Source organism: Bubalus bubalis, chromosome X (genome assembly GCF_019923935.1).
Source record: "Bubalus bubalis isolate 160015118507 breed Murrah chromosome X, NDDB_SH_1, whole genome shotgun sequence".
In the NCBI taxonomy this organism is placed as follows: Eukaryota; Metazoa; Chordata; class Mammalia; order Artiodactyla; family Bovidae; genus Bubalus; species Bubalus bubalis.
This window is the reverse complement of record NC_059181.1, coordinates 29991558-30012773: the sequence shown is the minus strand read 5'-3', so window position 1 is coordinate 30012773 and position 21216 is coordinate 29991558. Positions and strand designations below refer to the sequence as shown.

Below are 21216 nucleotides of genomic sequence, written 5' to 3'. Positions count from 1 at the left end.
GCATACTGTATTACTCAGGCTCATTCTTTTGCATTATTAACATATAAACTATTAAAAACATGCAAAACTAACTCTGGTGTTTAGGGTTGCACATTTAAGTGTTAGAACTATAAAGAAAATAAGAAAGTGGTTATGATAAAACTCAAGGCAGCGGTTACCTGAGGGGAAAGGAAAGAGGCTGTGGTTGGGAGTCGCACATAGTGGGTTCTTGGCAGTTCTCTGTTTTTTGACCTGGGTGAGGTTACATGGGGTCTTCATCTTTAATATTTCTTTTTTCTGGCTGTGCAGCATGTGAAAACTTAGTTCCCTGACCAGGAATCGAACCTGGGCCCCTTGCAGTTAAAGTGTGGAGTCTTAATCACTCGACTGCCAGGGAAGTCCCACATGGGTCTTCTTTAATAATAATGTGCTAAGCTGTACATTGATGGTTTATGCATTTTTTTCTACGTTTTACATTTCACAATTAAAATGTTTTTGTTTTGTTTGTTTTAAAGAGAAAATTTTGAAATGTAGATACTGAGAAACTCACCAGGGATACAGCACAGAGATACAAAGAGATTAAAAATATATAAAATGGCAGTTAAGAGACATGGAGGGAAGTTCCAATATCCAGACAATAGCAATTCCAGATGAGGATGGAGGCAGTGGTAGAGAAGCAATATTTGAAGAGATAATTGCTGAGAATGTTTCAGAACTGAAGACTTGTATCCAAGTACCTAACAGAATAAGTAAAAATAAATCTAAACTAAGGCATATCATAGTAAAACTGTGGAATGTCAATGATAAGGATATAAAGTTTAAAAACTTTTATATCAGGGCAGCCAAGGTCTGATTGGCAGCAAAAAACAGCCGGAAGGGATGTAGCTACAAAAACTGAGATTTTTATATTCACTCCAGAGAGAGGGCACAATAAAGAGAAACCTATAAAGAATAGGCTTATTACCCCAGATTCTATGAATTTTGAAAGGTTGTCCCTCAGCAAGAAAAACCTGGGGGTGGTGAATGGGGACATAAAAGGTCTGGGACCAAAGAAATGATACTGGACACAGAAATTGATAAATATGTCAATTAATATGATTTATGATTGATTGAAAATAGTATGAATTACTGTATGTTTAAGAAAAGGGGGAAATGAAAATTGTAAATTCCATGACTGCTGGTGGAGGTGGTGGGTATAAAGCATTCAAGGTCCTCATCATGGTTGGATGGTTATTAAAAATATTAAACAATTATAAACACTCTTGGAAAAATATATAATTATTATTTTGAAAGTACTACTAAAAAACCCCCAAACAACAATTAGAAATGCCTATGTTGCTTCCTAGTCAGCAGAGGCATAATGAAAGAAGACTAAAAACTAAGAGGGGTAGGCATAGTTTCTGTTTTCAAAGAGGGCACTTTTAAAAATTTTTATTTATTTATTTATTTTGGCCTCACCAGGTGGCTTGTGGGATCTTTGTTCCCTGACAGGAGATTGAAACTCTGCCCCTGGCAGTGAAAGCATGGAGTCCCAGCCACTGGACCACCAGGGAATTCCCCAAAGAGAGTACTTTTGAAAGTAAAGAAAGTTACTTTTTGACACCTCAGATTGCAAAGCCTAGCCAAAATCTGTCAAATTACAGAAATGAGTATTAAATACCTGCTTTATAAGCACTTTCCCCAAAAATGAAGCAGGGCAACTAGATGGAATTTGCATGAATTCACTGAGAAAAAGTTATACCAATCTAGCTTAATTCTCTGCATTCTTTTTTGATTTTTAAAAAAAATTTTTTTGTGAAAAGAGTTAGAAAACATGGAAAAGAAATTCTCTCTGTCATTAACAAACTAGTGTGTGTGTGTTATGGCTGAGTTGCTAGGTTAGCAGAAGGGTGTGACATATGGGGGATGCAGTGAGAAGAACACTGGACTGGGGAGACTGAAGCCCTGAATATTCAGATATATAAGGAAGGAGATGGTCCAGTGGGGGAGCCTAGGCATCTAGACTCTGATGTCCAATAATGTGGATTTGCATCAAACTACCTTGGCCAAATGACTCCAGTTTCACTTGCCTTCTTCATGCATGAAACAAGGGGAGAGCAGGGTGTAGCAAAGCTTGTTGTCATCTAATCCACTGCTTCCCTCAGCTTTAAAATTCTATGAAACTAAAAAAATTTACATGAATCAAAAGAAAATCATATGGTAATATGTAAGCTGGTGCTCTGTGACAACACGGAGGGAGACAGTAGGGAGGGAGGTGGGTTCAGGATGGAGGAGACACATGTATACCTATGGCCAATTCATACTGATGTATGGCAAAACCCATCACAGTATTGTAAAGTCATTATCCTCCAATTAAAAGAAATAAATTAAAAAAAATCATAAAGCTAATGTGTTAAGTCTCCAGATAAGACAAAACTGGAAGAGTAAGGGTGAAGAATGAAAAAGCATTCAGACTTGTGTCAGAATTGGCTGAAATCACTATCATGAAATTTAATAGGAAGAAACAAAGACCTCAATTTAGATGAACAAAAGATGGTCTGTGCAAATATTAATACAAAATGGCATAGACGTGGCTTGATAATTCATTCAAAAAGAGCTAGATATTTTAATATATGCTCTTGGAGCCAATGATATGATGGGATGATTAGATTAAATTAATGAACTCTCAGGCTAGAGTAGCAGAAACAGTATTTATGGTCATGGAGGCACAAATCCCACAGTGGGCATATTTCATTTTATTATTTTTTAAACATTTATTTATTTGGCTGCACAGGGTCTTAGCTGCAGCATGTGGGATCTAGTTCCCTGACCAGAGTTAAACCTGGGCCCCCGGCATTGGAGCATGGAGTCTTAACCACTGGACAACCAGGGAAGTCCCAGGAATACCTTATTTTACTGTGCTTCCCAGATACTAGGTTTGTTTGGTTTTTTTTCCCCCACAAATTGAAGGTTTGTGGCAACCCTGCACAGAGCAAGTCTACTGGTACCATTTTTCTAACATTTGCTCACTTTGTATCTCTGTGTCACATTTTGGTAATTCTAGCAATATTTCAAATTTTATTATATTTGTTAAGGTGATCTGTGATTAGTGATTTTTGGTGTTACTACTGTAATTGTTCTGGGATGCCACAAATTGTTCCTATATAAGACGGCGAACTTAACGATAAATGTGTATGTATGTTCTAACAGCTCCACCGACTGGCCATTCCCCATTTCTCTACTTCTCCTCAGACCTCCCTATTCCCCGAGATGGAACAATATTGAAATTAGGCGAATTAATAACCCTACAATGACCTCTAAATGATGCTCAAGTGAAACAAGGAGTCCCATGTCTCACTTTAAACCAAAAACTCAATAGAAATAATTAAACTAGTGAGGAAATAATATCTAAAGCTGAGATAGGCTGAAAGCTAGGCCTCTGGCACCAAATGGTTAGCCAAGTTGTGAATGCAAAGGAAAACCTGAAGTAAATTAAAAGTGCTATTCCAGTGAACACACGAATGATAAAGAAGTGAAACAACTTTACTGCTGATATGGAGCAAGTCTGAGTGATCTGGATAGGAGATCAAATGAACCACAACATTCCCTTAAGCCAGAGCAAGGCCCTAACTCTCTTTAATTCTATGAAGGCTGGAAGAGAAGAAGCTTCAGAAAAAAATGTTTGGAGCTAGCAGAGGTTGGTTCACGTAGTTTAAGGAAAGAAATTGTCTCTGTAACATAAAAGTGTGAGGTGAAGCAGCAAGTGGTGATGTAGAAGCCACAGCAAGCTATCCAGAAGATCTAGCTAAGGCCATTAATGAAGGTGGCTACGAAACAACACATTTTCAATGTAGATGAAATAGCCTTATATTGGAAGGAAAGGCATCTGAGACTTTCACAGCTGGAGAGAAGAAGTCAATGTCTAACTTCAAAGCTTCAGAGGATAGGCTCTCTCTCTTGTTAGGGGCTAATGCAGCTGGTGACCTTAAGTTGAAGCCAATGTTCATTTACCACTCTGAAAATCCTAGGGTCCTTAAGAATTACAGTAAATCTACACTGCTTGTGCTCTATAAATGAAACAAGAAAGCTTAGATGACAGCACATCTGTTCACAACATGAAGTGCTGAATATTTTAAACCCACTGTGGAAACATAATGCTCAGAAGAGGATTCCCTTCAAAATATGAAGGGAACTGACAATGTATCTGGTCACACAAGAGCTCTGATGGAGACCTACATTAAGATTCATGTTGTTTTCCTGCCTACTAATGCAACATATGGGCTTCCCTGATGGCTCATGGATAAAGAATCTGCCTGCCAATGCAAGAGATATGTGTTTGATCCCTGGGTTGGGAAGATCCCTTGGAGAAGGCAATGGCAACCCACTCCAGTATTCTTGCCTGGAGAATCACATGGACAGAGGAGTCTGGTGGGATACAGTCCATGGGGTCAAGAAGAGTTGGACACGACTAAGTGACTAAACAACAACAACAACTCAGTATACATTCTGCAGCCCATGAATCAAGGAGTAATTTTGAATTTCACCTCTCACTGTTTTAAGAAAGACAACTTGTATGGCTACAGTTGCCATAGACAGTGATTTCTCTGATGAATCTATCCTGGGCAAACTATAATGAAAACCTACTAGAAAGGATTCGCCATTCTAGATGCCGTAAGAACATTTGTAATTCATATGAAGAGGTCAAAATTACATTAACCAGAGTTTAGAAGAAGTTCACTCCATCCCTCATGGATGACTTTGAGAAGTTCAACAGTGTTTCTAGGAAGTAACTAAAATTAACGAGAACTAGAATTGGAAATGGAGCTTTTTTGTGACTGAATTGTTGCAAAGTCATGATAAAGCTATAGCGACTGAGAAGTTGCTTTTCATTCTTACAGATAACACATTCATTTTGATATATGGCAAAACCAATACAATATTGTAAAGTTAAATAAAATAAAATTTTAAAAAAAGAAAAAAAAATAAATAAAAAGGCATATTTATGAAAAAAAATAAAAAAAAAACACTGATTTTCCTTAGCTTTGAATGTCTGTCATATTATCTATACTGATTGAAATGTACTTACTTCTAATGCATAATATACGGGTTTATCTCTGCCGAGTTTGTAAGCCACTGTGGTCAGAAGGCCATGTTCAGAAAATACACACTGTAGGAAAGAGAAAAAGAGTTAACAGCCAGGAAAACAAAAAGACAGCATAAGAAGATTTTTAAAGCAAAAATGATCTAGTTATAATTCAATAAACATGACAATTTAGAAAATATATCTTAAAAATAAAAATTACCAGTATTAAGAACAATACACTTGGGAGACTGGGATAGAGATATATATACTACTATATATAAAACAGATAACTAATAAGGATAACTAATAGCAAGGAAACTCTACTCAACACTCTGCAATGACCTACATGGGAAAAGATCTTTAAAAAGTGGACATTCTTTGCTGTACACCTGAAACTACCACAACATTATAAATCAACTATTAACTTCAATAAAAAATTATTTTAAAAAGAACAATACACTCAAATAGTAAAAAAAGTTTATCCCTTGTTGGAAATTGGACTTGAATTAAGAATCTGACAAGCTCCTAGTGAGATATTCTACTAACACAATTAAAAACACACATATAAAAGTTAAAGAACCTAAAATGGTTCTTACAAGAATGCTTCAAATGTAGTGATACTCATCATTTTTATTGAGCTCTAAATTAAACCCTGATAAAAAATTTTTAAAAAGCTGCTGACTCAAAAGTTACTTAATAGCAAATTATGTTCAAGTATTATTTATATGAAGTTAAAGAAGACTTCCATTAATCTTTTAATTTGAAAAACACCAACCTTACGGCCTGTATTACATAGTAAGAAGCAGCCTGTTCCATACCTACAGTTAGGGGAAGAATGAACAGTAGGACAATTTTATTAAAAGTAAATGCTGAAATGTTAATAATACAACATTGACATTTAACATAGAACAATAAAAGAAATTAAATTTTTGGAAAAGTTTCAAAAGTTAACAAATATCAATACACTCTTGGAATAATGTTTTAAAGAACAGTCTAGGGACTTCCCTGGTGGCCCAGTGGTAAAGAATTCTCCTGCCAATGCAGAGAACACTGGTTTGATCCCTGGTCTGGGAAGACCCCACATGCCACAGGGCAACTAAGCCCATGTGCTACAGCTACTGAGCCCACACGCCTCAAAGCCCGTGCTCTGCAACAAGATAAGCCAACCCAATGAGAAGCCCAAGCACCACTAGAAAGTAGCCCCCACTTGCCACAACTAGAGAAAGGCTGCACAGCAACCAAGACCCAGCATGGCCAAAAATAAACAAAATATTTTAAAAATATGTGCTTCCTTAAAGAAAAAAGTCTAGAATAAAATGTACTTAGTGGAATCCTAATGGAAAAACTCAACATTCAAAACACTAAGATCATGGCATCCAGTCCCATCACTTCATAGCAAATAGATGGGGAAAAAATGGAAACAGTGACAGACTTTATTTTCTTGGGATCCAAAATCACTGCAGATGGTGACTGCAGCCATGAAATTACAAGAGGCTTGCTCCTTGGAAGAAAAGCTATGACAAATCTAGACAGCATATTGAAAAGCAGAGATATCACTTTGCCTAAAAAGGTCCATATGGTCAAAGCTGTGGTTTTTCCAGTAGTCATGTACGGATGTGAAAGTTGGACCATAAAGAAGGCTGAGCGCCAAAGAATTGATGCTTTCAAACTGTGGTGCTGGAGAAGACTCTCGAGAGTCCCTTGGATAGCAAGGAGATCAAACCAGTTAATCCTAAAGGAAATCAACTCTGAATATTCATTGGAAGGACCAATGCTAAAGCTGAGGTTCCAATACTTTGGCCATCTGATGCAAAGAGCCAACTCATTGGAAAAGACCCTGATGCTGGGGAAGATTGAGGGCAGGAGAAGGGGACGGCAGAGTATGAGATGGTTTCATGGCATCACCGACTCAATGGACATGAGTTTGAGCAAGTTCCAGGAGTTGGTGATGGAAAGGGAAGCCTAGCATGCTGCAGTCTATGGGGTCGCAAAGAGTCGGACACGACTGAGTGACTGAACAACAATGAAAAAATGCAAGTATAGTATTTGGAGCTTAGTCGTAACCCAGGTTCATGTTTATATTAATAAAATAGCACTGAGTTACAATAAATCCTAAATTCTCTCACAGTTACATCTCTGCTAATCCACATGGAGTGAAACATCATGGCTAATAGCCATTCAGCAATGGGGCAGGCCAGCCTAGCTCCATCATTGAAAGTGAAAGTGAAAGTGAAGTCACTCAGTCGTGTTCGACTCTTTGCGACCCCATGGACTGTAGCCTATCAGGCTCCTCCATCCATTGGATTTTCCAGGCAAGAGTGCTGGAGTGGATTGCCATTTCCTTCTTCAGGGGATCTTCCTGACCCAGGAATCAAACCTGGGTCTGCCGCATTACAGGCAGACACTTTACTGTCTGAGCCATTAGCTCCATAATTAGGCAGTCGTAAACCTCTGGCATGAAGAGGGTGTAGGTCCAGCATGGGTGAAAAGTGTAGCTGGACTTTGGCACAAGAGTAGCTAGGAGGGAAAAGCTATTGCTGATCTATCTTCTCCCTTCCCTACGCAGGATAGGGTGTTCTAACAGTGTTCCGAGAGTCAGAGCCAGCACGTAGCACAGCTGCCAGGGAAGAACTGAATTTACTTTGTGGCGGCCTTATCAGCAAAAGCTTTGGACTCTGCAACAAATCTGGCACTTGGACACGCACGAGTGGTTCTGAATTGTGCCGAGCAGATAAGTGGTTCAAGCTGATATCAGCAAGGGTCCCATGGCAACACTTTTCAAATAAGTTGGCTGTCATCCCTGGCTCACCACAGCTGTCCTAACCTGCCTGGGATTCCCTCCCCACAGGCCTTGCTGCTGTGCTCTGCGACATTCATTAGCCCAGGTGGGAGAAGGGGGAAGCCTCAGCCCAGGGGTGCGCAGACAGATCCCAGCAGATGCTGCTATTAATATTAGTCAGTGCTAAGCCAACAGACCCCACTGGCTGTGTTTGTCTTATGGAGCAAACAGAATGGAGGCAATTTTTTCTGAAAAACATCTTTCCAGGAACCACTGATGTGAAGAAGAATTCGCCCAAGACCATCCATCTCTTTTGCTTGATTCAAGCATGATTGTGGGCTGCTTGATGACCAGCCAGCACATTCAGGGAGCATGGCATCCATCAGTATCTACCTCAGTTTTCAAAGACACCAGTAGGCGAGAGTACTGGAATGGGTTGCCATTGCCTTCTCTGCAAGTAACACTAGGTTCAGGTAATAATACATTTATGAAGTCAAAACACATAAATCTCTACGGACCTTTTTACTTCTGTGATGCTGAAAAAGGTACATGTTTTAAGTCAATCTCCGTGAACAAATATTCATAAAAGTGGAAGTTAATTATCTGTTCCACACTTTATAAAGGAGAAATCTGTACTGATTTAGTCCCCATATAAACACTACGTATACTGAATAGTAGTGTACAAGTCCTAAATTACAAAATTGACACAGAGGCTCAAGGTACTTCATAGAAGTAAATTCTTAAGTTCATGTACACTTAATAAGTAATTAATGAGCATTATCAACACATGAAGAGACTTCTTTGCTACATTTAGGCCACAGCATTTTTTTTTTTGTGGCCAAGCAGTATGTGGGATCTTAGTTCCCCAACCAAGGATAGAACCCATGCCCCCTGCAGTAGAAACTTGGAGTCTTAACCACTGGACCAAAAGGAAGTCCCTAGGCTACTGCTTTCAAAGCCATATATAGCCAATTATTTTCCTCTCAAATGTTGTTTTTTTCTTCCCAGTCATCAAAAATATATGGGTTTTTCAGCATTTATATGATCTACCAATCCTTTCTCAAGACAGTGGGGGTGGTGGGGTGGGGGTGTGTGAGTGAGTGGTCCTAGTTGAATCTGTGGAAGAGACAGGAGGCCTCTGCTACTATACTTAGAGCCTCTGGGAGAGAGGAGGCGCTTAAAACACAAGCTTAAATTAAAAACACAAAGAAACAAAATTCCCCAAAGTTGGAAAGATCCTATTAATCTAACTAACTGTCTACTTCACTCCCCCTTCCTGGATGGTTGCCTTTTTGCATAGCACATTCTGTCCTGCTGTCTCTATCTTCTACTTACCTGCATCTCTTCTGACCATTTGTAACCTGGCTTCCATCTTGAGCATTCTATTAAAGCTTCATTCTTGGAGGTCACTACAGAAGACCTGATTTCTATGTCCTTTTTGTTCTATTTTGCACTGCTGACCAGGCCCCTCTCTTAAAGAGAGACCCTGGATCTCCACATTAATGACTCACTACATTCTATTTGTCTGAATTCTCCATCCAGTCATCTCTTCCTTCTTCTAAATATCTCCTCTACCTATATACTTTTTCTTGGTAATTTCATCAATTCTTATTGCTTAAAAAATCACCTCTAAATATGGGAAATTAAAAATCTATACTTTTATACTACATTCATTCCCCATGACCATGTATGTATAATGTATAGCCTACCAGTATCACCAACGTATCCCAAACACAAAGTCTTCTACTTGAACCCATTCCATACTTTGGCTACATCTAACCACTGGGATCAGCTGACTAGACTCCATACCTGCTTCCTGTCTCGTGTTCCTCTGCAGTGCCATGGACATCCACCCATACCTCCATCTCAGTCCTCCTCATCCTTCATAGTCCTTGTTGCTGTTACTGAGATGCTGTAGCAGCCTCCATGTCCTCTCTGCCTCTAGTTTTTCCTCACTTTATTTTTTAAAAAATTTTAGTTATTTATTTTTGGCTATGCTGGGTCTTCATTGCTGAGTGGGCTTTACCTAGTTGCAGCAAGTGGGGGCTCCTCCCTAGTTACAGTGCTAGGGCTTCTCATTGTGGTGGCTTCTCTGGTTGTAGAGCACAGGCTCTAGGTGCGGGAGCTTCAGTTGTTGCAGTATGTGGCTCAGTAGTTGCGGCTCCTCGGCTCTCGAGCACAAGCTCAGCAGTTGTGGCACAGGGGCTTAGTTGCTATGCGGCATGTGGGATCTTCTGGGATCAAGGATCAAACCGTGACTTCTGCATTGGGAGGCAGATTCTTTACCACGGAACCACCAGGGAAGCCCTCTCCTCACTTTAACCCAGGACTGCCATATCATTAATGAACAGCTCCAGTCATCTCTGAATAGAAGCCCCCAAACCTTCAGGAAGTATCTCTTACTCTGGAATTTAGGGTGTCACACCAACTTAGCCTTATTTCCCCACAATCACTTCCCTACCCAACTGTTCTCTACATTCTCTAAATAAATTTTCCATTTCTTTCTCTAAATAAGTTTTCCATTTCCTTATTTGCATCTTGGTTCAGTGTTCCACGTGTTCACCAATACTGCTCAGTCTTCAAAATGTCTCACTACTAACAATCTTTGTGATTTTTCTTCCCTCCCTTTGAAACCCAACAGCAGTACTTCCAAGTTTCTTATGGCACATAAGTTCTGATCTATACTATGATGAACTGTATATCTGTGATCTTTTCCTTCAGGAAGAGAAACATGAGCCAAAGATCTTACAATTCTTCCCCTCTTTCAACTTGCAGGGGCTGCTGAGGCACTCAGCCTGCCCTCCCTAACTTAAATCCCGCATTTCCGGAATTGGCTGATAATGCTTAAGAGGGAGGGGAGCATAAACAGAAACAAAATCAGGCAACTTTACTGGGCACCTCCCATGTGCTCTACAGTGTCAGGTACTTGCCAAAGAGAGATAGCATCTGCTTTACTAGCATTAGGGTGCCAGGCAGAGGAGGAAAGAAGAGGGTAGTGGGGATAGCCTACTTTTCTATCTATCATTTCTCTGACTCCTGACTTAGCTACCTGGAATCCAGAATTCAAAGAATATGTTTCTAGACCCACAGGATACCATGCATGACCTGTGAAGAATTTTCCTATCTCTCTTTTCAGAAAAACTGTCACCCAAATGTCACACTTTTGCATGAGGACTTCTGACCCTACTAGAGTATAAGAACACTACATCTAAAATACAGAGACATTCCGTTACTGACAAAAAGGAGAATGTAAGCAGTGAAGTTAACATTAATGAGAGAATTAGAAAACGCTCAACAGGACTTCCCTGGCGGTCTGGAGGTTAAGACTCCACACCGTCACTGCAGAGGGTGTGGGTTTGACCCCTGGTCCGGGAACTAAGGTCCCACATACTGTGGGGTGTGGCCAAAAAAAGAATCCTCGAGATATAAACCATTAAAAGTAGACAGCCTGCTGCCAGGGCTATGGAAATCTTTTCCACACAGGGGACAGTAAAGTATAAAGGTCAAGTGCTCTAAATCGAATCAGCTGGATTTGGATGCAAAGACTGCTTTCCTCACTTATTAGCTTAACTTCTCTGAGTATCTGTTTTTCTCATCCTAAAGTGGGAGTCATCTTATCACTCTTAAATATGGGGCTTGTTACAGACTACATGTGTGACTATTAAGAAGATAAGATGAGAAGAAAAATGCACCAAATCTCTACTTCTGTCATTCCTTCTGCTTTGTGTTGAGGCAGAAACTTCAAATGATGGGGAAAAAGCATAGTGCCAGAGAAATAACTTTGAAAAATACCACAAAAATATGACTTTGAAATTAGTGAGAGTCTTGTGCAGGAACAATATGTTGAAAATTAGAGTTTCATTGTGGCTTTCTTCCCTCTGCTCAGCCTCCCTCCAACAACCTCTGCAAAGGGCAAGAATTTTTTTATTTAATTTAATTTATTAAATTTTTTATTATTTAAAAAAATTTTAAAAATTGTATTCATTTTGGCTGCCTGTACGGCATGTGGGGTTGTCACGTTCCCTGACTAGGGATCGAACCCATGTCTCCTACATTGGACATGTCTCAGTCTTAACCACTGGACCACCAGGGAAGTCCGTCCCAAGGCAAAAATACTTTAAACCAGCATTTAGTTTCTGTATGGGAAAGGTTTTGAATTTTATAAATTAAGGTTTTTCACAAGCTTCATCAGTGTGTTTACATATGCCATGGTTTGATTTATGTGAAGGAGATGAAGAAAAACAAATGGCAAAAAGTGTAAACATATATAACGGTACTGGCACTCTTGAACTATTAATTTTCGGTCTGGAGAAACTTCAAAAGCTTTTCCTCATTCTAAACACCAAAGGGAAAAACAAACAAATGAGACCCCCTTGGTTTGCAGGTCTGTTTCTTAAAACTCACGTGTTTTTGGCTTGTCCATCTTGGAAGCACATTTGTCCTACCAACGCAGCAGACTGGTCTCCCAAACACTGAAAGGATATATGACAATAAAGAATACTAAGACAATATTATCCATTTTCTTTTTAGGAGAGCCATAAGATTTATTTTTTCTTCTTCATTTAAGAAGGAGTGAATTGTCTTATATTCTTTGTATTGCTTCCATTTGGCCATTGCCCTATGTGTTAATGCTCCGAACAGGGATAGGAAGGGAGAGTTAGAATTAATTTACTCAACAAAATTCTTAATAGCCCACACTGCGTCCCGTCAAAACAAGAATTAGCCAATTCTTCTGCTCTTACTTATTTTCCATAGTTAAAGAAGGAACAGATTGATTAAGGCAAGCCAGAACATGAAAGGGGGTGGGGTAGGGAGGTGGTAGGGAGATGTTTGGTGATGAAACTTACCCCAGATATTGGCACACCTTCCAAGGCCCCAGCTTTCTAATGAAATTTTAAAAAAGGATTATGAATAATCACAAATTTGGCTCTACTAACATAACTGTAATAGAAATGAACACAAATAGCAACATGCCAGAGCATGTGGGCAGACAAGACAAAGCAAGTGTTTCAACTACATGAGTGGTTCAGAGAGAGAGATACTAGAAATATTCCTTGAAGAGACATGGACATGAAACACTGGACAGGGAGCCAGGAGATGCAGGATCTACTCCTGGTTAGTTAGTTAGTCACCGAGCAGGCTGCTGAAACTTCTCTATACCTCAATTTATTCATCTACAAAATGGGCCTGAGCTTATATGAATGCCACAGACCATTAGTTCTTTGCTATTATTGCTGTTACTATGAACAGACTAATACATTCTTCATAATGAACACAGAGCTATCAAACCAGCACAGAACATGTTTATTTTGGAAGGCTGAATTTTACCAACTGTTCTTCCTACCCAAACTGCTCTTGATAAATAAGAAACAAGAGAGAGGTTCAGGAATGGGGCATTATTTGTTCATAGCCAACATCATTCTTCAAGTTTTCATAAGCAAGAGTTAATTTGTGTCATGAATAGTGGTTTTGATTTTGAGCCAGTATGGCTAGCACTCTAAGGAAAAAATGAGATTTAAGTGGCTGACTGTGAACTTTACCAAATTTAATTTTGAAAAAAATACTTACACTAATACAAACCAACATGTAGTGATATCAAGGAATTAGGGGAAAGGAATATGATCCCCAAAGTACCTGTGATGTATTGGATTGGCTTAAAAGTTCATTTGGGTTTTTCCATATCATCTTACAGAAAAACCTGAACAAACAGTATGATGAACCTGATATTCGGAAGAGTACCAAACAAAAGCTTTCACCTGACCTTCCAGCCTGCCATTTCTCTGGGAGCTTTGGGTTCCCCCTCTGTGATAGCTAGGGGAAGAAGAGAAGGCACCTCACACAGCTATGGTTAGGAAGTAAGAGCATGCATGTGGAAACCATTCACAAAATAGAAAATACCCACTAGATAGTGGGGTGATATTTTATTTCTTTTATGCTTTTGGGTTAGTCCAAGACCTTTTATTTACTGTATATATTCTTGGACAATCTGAACCTGGCTTATAAGTGAAAGTGAATCAGGAAACCTAGAGACTGGATATGTAAGGTATTCAGATACTGGAAGAAGTCTTTGCTTACACTATTCAAGTTATTATCAAACTACCAGCAGAATCTACTATGTGTGGTCAGGCACGGAAAGCGCTCTTTTTTCTTTACAGGGAGGGGGTCCCTGGAGGATTCCTGGGAATATTCTCTGGTGAAGCATGCAGAAAAAGTGACAGTGCATTTCCAACTAACTGGTCTGAAAGGTTGGGCAAGATGTCATTTAAGAGACGTAGAGAACATATAAAAACTATACCTCATTTCCCTATTATGCTACAGCCCAAAAGCACATGACAACAGTACTTTGTAATAGGGTCCATCAGAATTTCTCATTTCAGAAAACTATCTTAGTCTTTTATTTTGAAACATCACTCCTAGTTTTATGGAGGACTTAAAAACAAACAAATAAGATTATGTTTTAATAATAACTAAAGCTTCATTAGAGCTTATAATAATTTGGAGGGTCATGGAAGAGTCTGGATTAATTTGCTGAGTAAATGGATTTCTGCTTATCTAAAACTAAATGGAAATGCACTGTATCTTTTCCAAATGAACGGGTAGCATCATTGGTGGGCAACCTACTCACCGGGCTATGAGAGATTTTCTATAGTCAGCAAGGGGGAGAGAGGGGGACAGAAGGATAATATTTTAAATGCAAGAGAAAACTAGGCCAGTTAAATGTTTTTTCAACCATCCTCTGAAACTGTTTTTCAAGAACAGTTTTTTTTTCCTCTGACCCAAGTCAGTTTATAGGTAGCTATGAAATTATCAAAGCACTTTTAAACTGTAGATAAGCAATAATTACGCTTCCCTTAAAAAATTCCATGTTGTCTTAAAAAGGCTTTATTATAAATGAAACACTTAAGACTTCTTGATTAAGCTTTAATCAGAACACTTGGGTATTCTAGTGTATTAAGTCTATAAGTAGACTAATATTTTTTATGAAATGTCCAAACATTAATTTTTGGTAATTAATCATAGACTTTTCTTAATTTTTACCATACGTTCTAGATTTTTGAGCTTAAACACCAGTTCAAATCATCCTAGAGGTTTTCATTCCTGGTGTGTAATCAGAAATACTCAGTGATGTGATGTGTAATTTGTGCTTAGACTACTTCTTCTGTGGGTTTCAATGAAAGCAACGGTAAAAATGCCCATGATGAAAACCAGTTTAATTAACAATCACAAATCAGAACAGACTCTTTGCTTTCAGCTTCTCTGCTAAAGTGTTGTTCAGGCTGACAAAGAATCTGAGACATGGTCTGGCCATTAAAGGAGATTCAACAGGAAAAAGAATGCCACTAAAATGTGAAGAGACCTTCCTATAAATTAAAAGCAGGCAATGCAACTACTAAACAGTTATTTGGATTAAAAGAAGAAACTGGCTCAAATCTTCCCTTATCACCTACCACAGTTAGATTATCTCATCAATACTTTAAAATACTCAAAGAAAAGCCAATAAAATTCATAGTATATAAAGTTTTATATGTAGTTTTATATAAAGTATACATAAAACATAAATTGGCAAGAAGGACTCAAGAATTTGAAGTTATAAAATTATTTAGACAATACCAAATTCTTACTTTACATACTGCCAACATTCATAAAAAATTCATGGGTCTCAAAATATAAAACATAACACAACTGACTTTTGAATTCTGGATAGTAAGGTTTTTATTAAGATAAAAATTAAATTTAAAAAATTTCTTTTTCTTTTTACCATTAGGCCATAGATCTCTGAAGAACTCCGGACATTTGGAAGAATTTTCATTGGAATTTCAAAAAATCTAAAAAAAAATCAGTAAAATAAGATTGGGTACATAATACTATTTTAAGTAAACATCTAGAAACATTTATATGAATTTAAAGGCATGCAAACAAAAATTTAAAATGGGCATATTTGAGAGTTGAGTTAAATGGGAAGAAATAAATAAGCCAGCAGTAGGCTTAGATATTTAACACTCTAACTTTACATAAAGAAATCAATACAAAAGCAAAAGTACACAAAAAACAAAGTACTTTTATAAAGGAACCTAATTTTCCTTGAAGAATAATTGAGACAATTACTTAATTTGGCCTGTTTATTATATATGCAATAATAGTCTCTTACAGGGAGCCCAGTCTTGTGCTCTGTGATGAACCAGAGGGTGGGATGTGGTAGGGGAGGGAGGCTCAAGAGGGAAGGTGTATATATACATATTTGCATTGTTGTATGGCAGAAACCAACACAACATTGTAAAGCGATTATCCTTCAATTAGAAAAAAAAGTATACAACATAGACTTGTATATTGTAGTTAAATATCAACAAAGTTTGGTGCTCCACTGACAATCTGAAAATAATTAAGATTTAGGTTATTGACAGGCAACAAATTGGAAAACTATTCTGAGGGCAAAACACAACTCACTCGCAGAGCTCTTTATCCCATTCCAAAGAATGGATGTTGAAAAGCATTGTCCTGCTTGCATTTGTTACATCTGTACAATGGACCCCTCCACTGGCTCCTCCTGTCAAGCTCTGGACAGAAGAAAATGACATGTTAAATCTGTACTTATTTGCAATTTAATTTCTACTTTGTCAAGAGCCAGAATCTGTTGCAGAGCCCATACAGCAAGAGAATGGAACATTTCAATTACTTCATCTTCTAGTGTTCTTTGGTATCCAACAGAAATACAATGTAACAGAACCACATTGACCCACACATGTAATTGGATATTTTCTAGTTGCTACAATTAAAAAGCATAAAGAAGCAGGAGAAATGAATAATACTGTAAGTTTTATTTAACTTAATATATTCAAAATATCCTTTCAATGTATGAAACTATTACTAAGACATTTTACCTTCTTTTTTGTATTAACTCTTTGAAATGCAGTGTATACTTTACACTCATGCACACCTCAATTCAGACCTGCCGCATTTCAAGTGCTCCATGGCCATATGTGGTCAAGTGGCCATCATAGTAGACAGTAGTTCTAGTTGATGGTTAATGAAAACAAAAAAATCAGTTTTGCTTTCATCCTCTTATCTTTGGAAGATGCAGAGTCTTATTAAATTTGATGTGCCTACCTCTTGGGATGTTATTGACCTGTGTTGCTCCTGTTCTTGTTGTATGTGTGCATGTGTGTGTGTGCGCGCATGTGTGCCAGTTTTGAAGTAACAATTCTCACCGGGCTGCACTGCACTGATCCAAGCACCTATCCTGAACGCAGAGCTTTAAACTCTCTTATGTTAATACCCTTGGACCTGAAATACAAGGACTGCTGCTTTCTTTTATGTAGAAGCAGTGAGAAGTAAGAAAGGAACACAAGTGCAGCAATGGCATCATGTGGGAACAGGGGAGGAAGGGGACAGCTCAATGTGCTCCCTCGAGTGTCCTGCAGCTCACAGTTCAACATACTGCCTTACTCTGGCTCCAGGCAATGGTGAGAACTATTGTCTGAATTATTTCAACTGTGACTAAAACATATGAAAGCTGCTGGCCATGAACACAAAGCATAGCGTGCCCTGGCCAAGACAGGGAGGGCTGGGGAAGGCGCCACTTCCTGATAGAGGGTTTTGTCTGATCTGTTCTGTGGATCTGGCAAGTGACAAGAGGGGCAATGTTCCTTTAACGTTCTCCTGAATGTTGAAAAAAAATAATAATCCCACACTTACAGAAGTGTTTGCAAATGAAATTATATGTCTGGGATTTGTTTTAAAATTATCCATGGGGAGAAGGAGTGAGTATAGTGGGAACAAGTTTGGCCATAGCCAATGACTGTAGCTGACTCATTATTCTAGAGGTTCATGGCACTATTCCCTCCATGGTTTGGGTGTATTTGAAAATACCCTTGAAAATAACTGAGAATAAGAAAGGCAGGGAGATAAGGAGAGGGAGGGAAGAGAAGATATGTATGTATCTGGGAAATGTTTGTTTCTACTCATTCATGTTCAGTTTAGGGAAGAAGATTATATATCAGAAATTTCCACTATGATTTTTCATATCGTGGCCTAATTGAGTAATAGACAGCTATATTATGTTGAAAGCAAATGCTAAAAAGTAGTCCCAGGTGTATTACCATGTTAAATAGTAGAAAATAGAAGAGACAATTTCTTCTAAGAAATGGCTAGTGGAAAAGAAGTACAGTTAACCCTTGTACAACACAGGTTCAAACTGTGCTGGCGTGCTTATATGTAGATTTTTAAAATAAAAACTATAGTATTACACAATCTGTAGATACAGACTGCTAACTATCTCTGGTGGGTCCTAGAGCCAGTCCCCTGCATGTACCAAAGGAGTGAATAATAGGCAAGGGATACAGGCGACTGAAATTTACTACTTGATAATTACCTAAATTAGTTATGCTAAAGGTAACAGACATGAGATATGGCTTTGGCAATCATCCTTCATTTTTACTGAAACAAGGCAAGAAAAAATCAAAAGGAAGTAGCCAAAAATGCCTCTCAAATGGCAGCTGAAATTTTCTGCTATTTCTTGAGTGGCTTTTCTTAATGATGCTACCAACTAAGAAGTTTGAAACTCTCCATAGAAAAAAGATAAGCAATTTAAAAATGTTTTCCATACATACATGATTTTTAAACATACCCAAATAAGCCATGAATCAATGGTCCCAAAAAGAGCTCTATCTTCTTCAACGGCCTTTTGAACTTTTCTCACATTGTCAAGGAGCCAACGAAGCTTCACCGCACTGAAATAAGTGCTAAGTGGAAGGCCTGTCTTGGACTAAAAACAGTTATGACATTCAGCCAGGAAATGAAACTCATAACAGCTTAAAATAAAACACCAAATCAAAAAGGTCAACAAATTACAAAATATGCAATGACCCTAAAGGCAATCTCAAAGTATTATGGATAAAAAACACTTTTCCTATCTCGTGGCACAGGAAAGCATGTTGGTGAACAAAAATCAGAGTGATATGTTTGCAGTTCAAAGAGCATCCATGTAGCCAGATAAAGAGAAAATTAAATGACACATGCCCTGAAACCTAGATAGCTCAGCCACAGATGTTAACTTTTGTGATAAGTTAGTATTACACACAGAACCTAGTCCCAAACCCTGCCTTTTATTTTATATTCAGTGAAATTAATATTTAAAACTATTAAAAATCAGAGTGCAAGTTTATCAATTCATAAACTAATGACCACAATCAGAAGATTGTTTTAAGATAGATTAGACTTAACAAAAACAATATATTTGTGTGCTAAAAATATAATAAATACATAGTCAAACACACATACATATTCAAATAACATAAAATTGGTGGACGATAGAGCTCAAAGACACGCCAGATAAAAGCAACTCAAAGTTGTTCTATTTAAGAAAGTAGTTGCCAGTTGAAATACAGTGTTGTACACATGAAACTTATATGATTTTACAAACCAAAGTTACTTCAATTAATTTACATAGTGTGTGTGTGTGTGTATATATATATAAAGATTGAGTTTGCATAAATTCCACAAATACATTCAACAAAGGGAAGGTTAACTGAATAAAGGATAGAGGGTAAAAATGAAACACAGGTTTCCTTGAGAATGGATCCAGTCCAATTCATTTTAGTTATCATATTAAACACTATATTTAGAAGGGCTGGTGAAAGTGATTAAAAAAATACATCAAAATAATGCAACTATCTTTTCCTTCTCAATCCCCATTCTCATTTAGCACCTCACCTAACTGCAGGAAGTGATCCCTTTTCCTTCTCACCTCCCATGGATATGCATAGTAAAAAATCTCTATTTAACACTGTAATGCAACCTTGTAAGTTAAGAATCTTAGCTCACAGTTTACTGTGAAAAGATCCATGCTCAAAAATTATAATAGAAATGACATATGGGCTTTAGAAATAATAGAAATAACATATGCTTCTTTCATTTGAGGGACCAAGGGTCATCCCACAAACCAAAGAGTAAGGTAGCATATTAAAAAGCAGAGACATTACTTTGCCAACAAATGTCTGTCTAGTCAAAGCTATGGTTTTTCCAGTAGTCATGTGTGGATGTGAAAGTTGGACTATAAGGAAAGCTGAGCACTGAAGAATTGATGCTTTTGAACTGTGGTGTTGGAGAAGACTCTTGAGAGTCCCTTGGACTGCAAGGAGATCCAACCAGTCCATCTTAAAGGAGATCAGTCCTGGGTGTTCATTGGTAGGACTGATGTTGAAGCTGAAACTCCAATCCTTTGGTCACCTGATGCAAAGAGCTGACACATTTGAAAAGACCCTGATGCTGGGAAAGATTGAGGGCAGGAGGAGAAGGGGACGAGAGAGGATGAGATGGTTGGATGGCATCACCGACTCAATGGACATGAGTTTGGGTGGACTCTGAGAGTTGGTGATGGACAGGGAGGCCTGGCATGCTGTGGTTCATGGGGTCGCAAAGAGTCAGACACGACTGAGCGACTGAACTGAACTGAACTGTGGCTCAGCTGGTAAAAAATCCGCCTGCAATGCAGGAGACTTGGGTTCAATCCCTGGGTTGGGAAGATCCCAACCCAGAATGGAAAGGCTACCCACTCCAGTATTCTGGCCTGGAGAACTCCACGGACTGTATTAGTCCATGGGGTCGCAGAGTCAGACATGACTGAGTGACTTTCACTTTCACACTTTCACTTTCAGAATCAACAACCACAAGAAACTACCATTTAAGAGTCCCACTGACAAATATAAAGGGAATAAACCAAAAGCCCCAAACAAACAAACCAAAAATCAAACAAACAAAAAACTCTGGAATTTCCTTTTGGATACTAGGAGAACTTGACCTTGCTAACAAAAGTACCTCACCTGTTTCAAAATTTTTCTCCCCGTTTGTCTGAAGAGAGATCTATATAAGGACCGAAAACTAGGCAATTTTTTGGCATCTTCATGTGAAGAAAATTGGAAGAGGAATTCACGTAAAGGCTGGAGTGTATTCTACTTTCTCTCCCTGAGTCCAGATGCCTAAAACCTCAAAAGCACCCAGAACTTTCTTTGATGGATGGTGAAAAAGCAAGAGAGAAGGATCTGGAAAGCATGGTGGAATTATAGAAGCACTCCCTAGAGAGTATGGTTTAAGCCACTGGGACACTTTATCATCCCCTCCAGCCTATTTATCTTGGAACATTATTTCTCCAATTAACCACAGGGCAAGGAAGACAGGTAATTATCTGTAGAGAAATATTCTATAAATTGTATTAAATAACAATTGTGCAATAAGACAGAAAGACTGGTGAAATCTCCAAGCTTTTTTTCTGTTAAATGAGCATTTTAATAGCATATTTTTGAAGAGATCTCTTACCTTGACAAAGTTATTATTTCCTGGGATTCTTTTACTAAGACTCTCAACAGTAGACTGGGTTCTTAGATCAAGCCACACTATAGAT

The 21216-nt window shown here is 38.3% G+C and overlaps 1 protein-coding gene across 5 annotated transcripts in view; it reads right to left on the bottom strand.

Moving 5' to 3' along the window:
- GK (glycerol kinase) overlaps nt 1–21216 on the bottom strand; it is a 76750-nt gene that overhangs the window by 21544 nt on the left and 33990 nt on the right. For 3 of the 5 annotated variants that reach the window (XM_025277045.2, XM_025277048.2, XM_006056289.4), the window contains 9 exons: nt 21132–21208; nt 18445–18582; nt 16266–16375; nt 15580–15646; nt 14446–14463; nt 12668–12703; nt 12225–12292; nt 5817–5859; nt 5045–5125 (listed from right to left, as the gene is read on the bottom strand). In XM_025277045.2, the coding sequence (XP_025132830.1) occupies nt 5045–5125; nt 5817–5859; nt 12225–12292; nt 12668–12703; nt 14446–14463; nt 15580–15646; nt 16266–16375; nt 18445–18582; nt 21132–21208 (638 nt within the window). The remainder of the gene's footprint in view (nt 1–5044; nt 5126–5816; nt 5860–12224; nt 12293–12667; nt 12704–14445; nt 14464–15579; nt 15647–16265; nt 16376–18444; nt 18583–21131; nt 21209–21216) is intronic. The other 2 variants (XM_025277046.2, XM_006056290.4) reach the window with 1 other exon arrangement.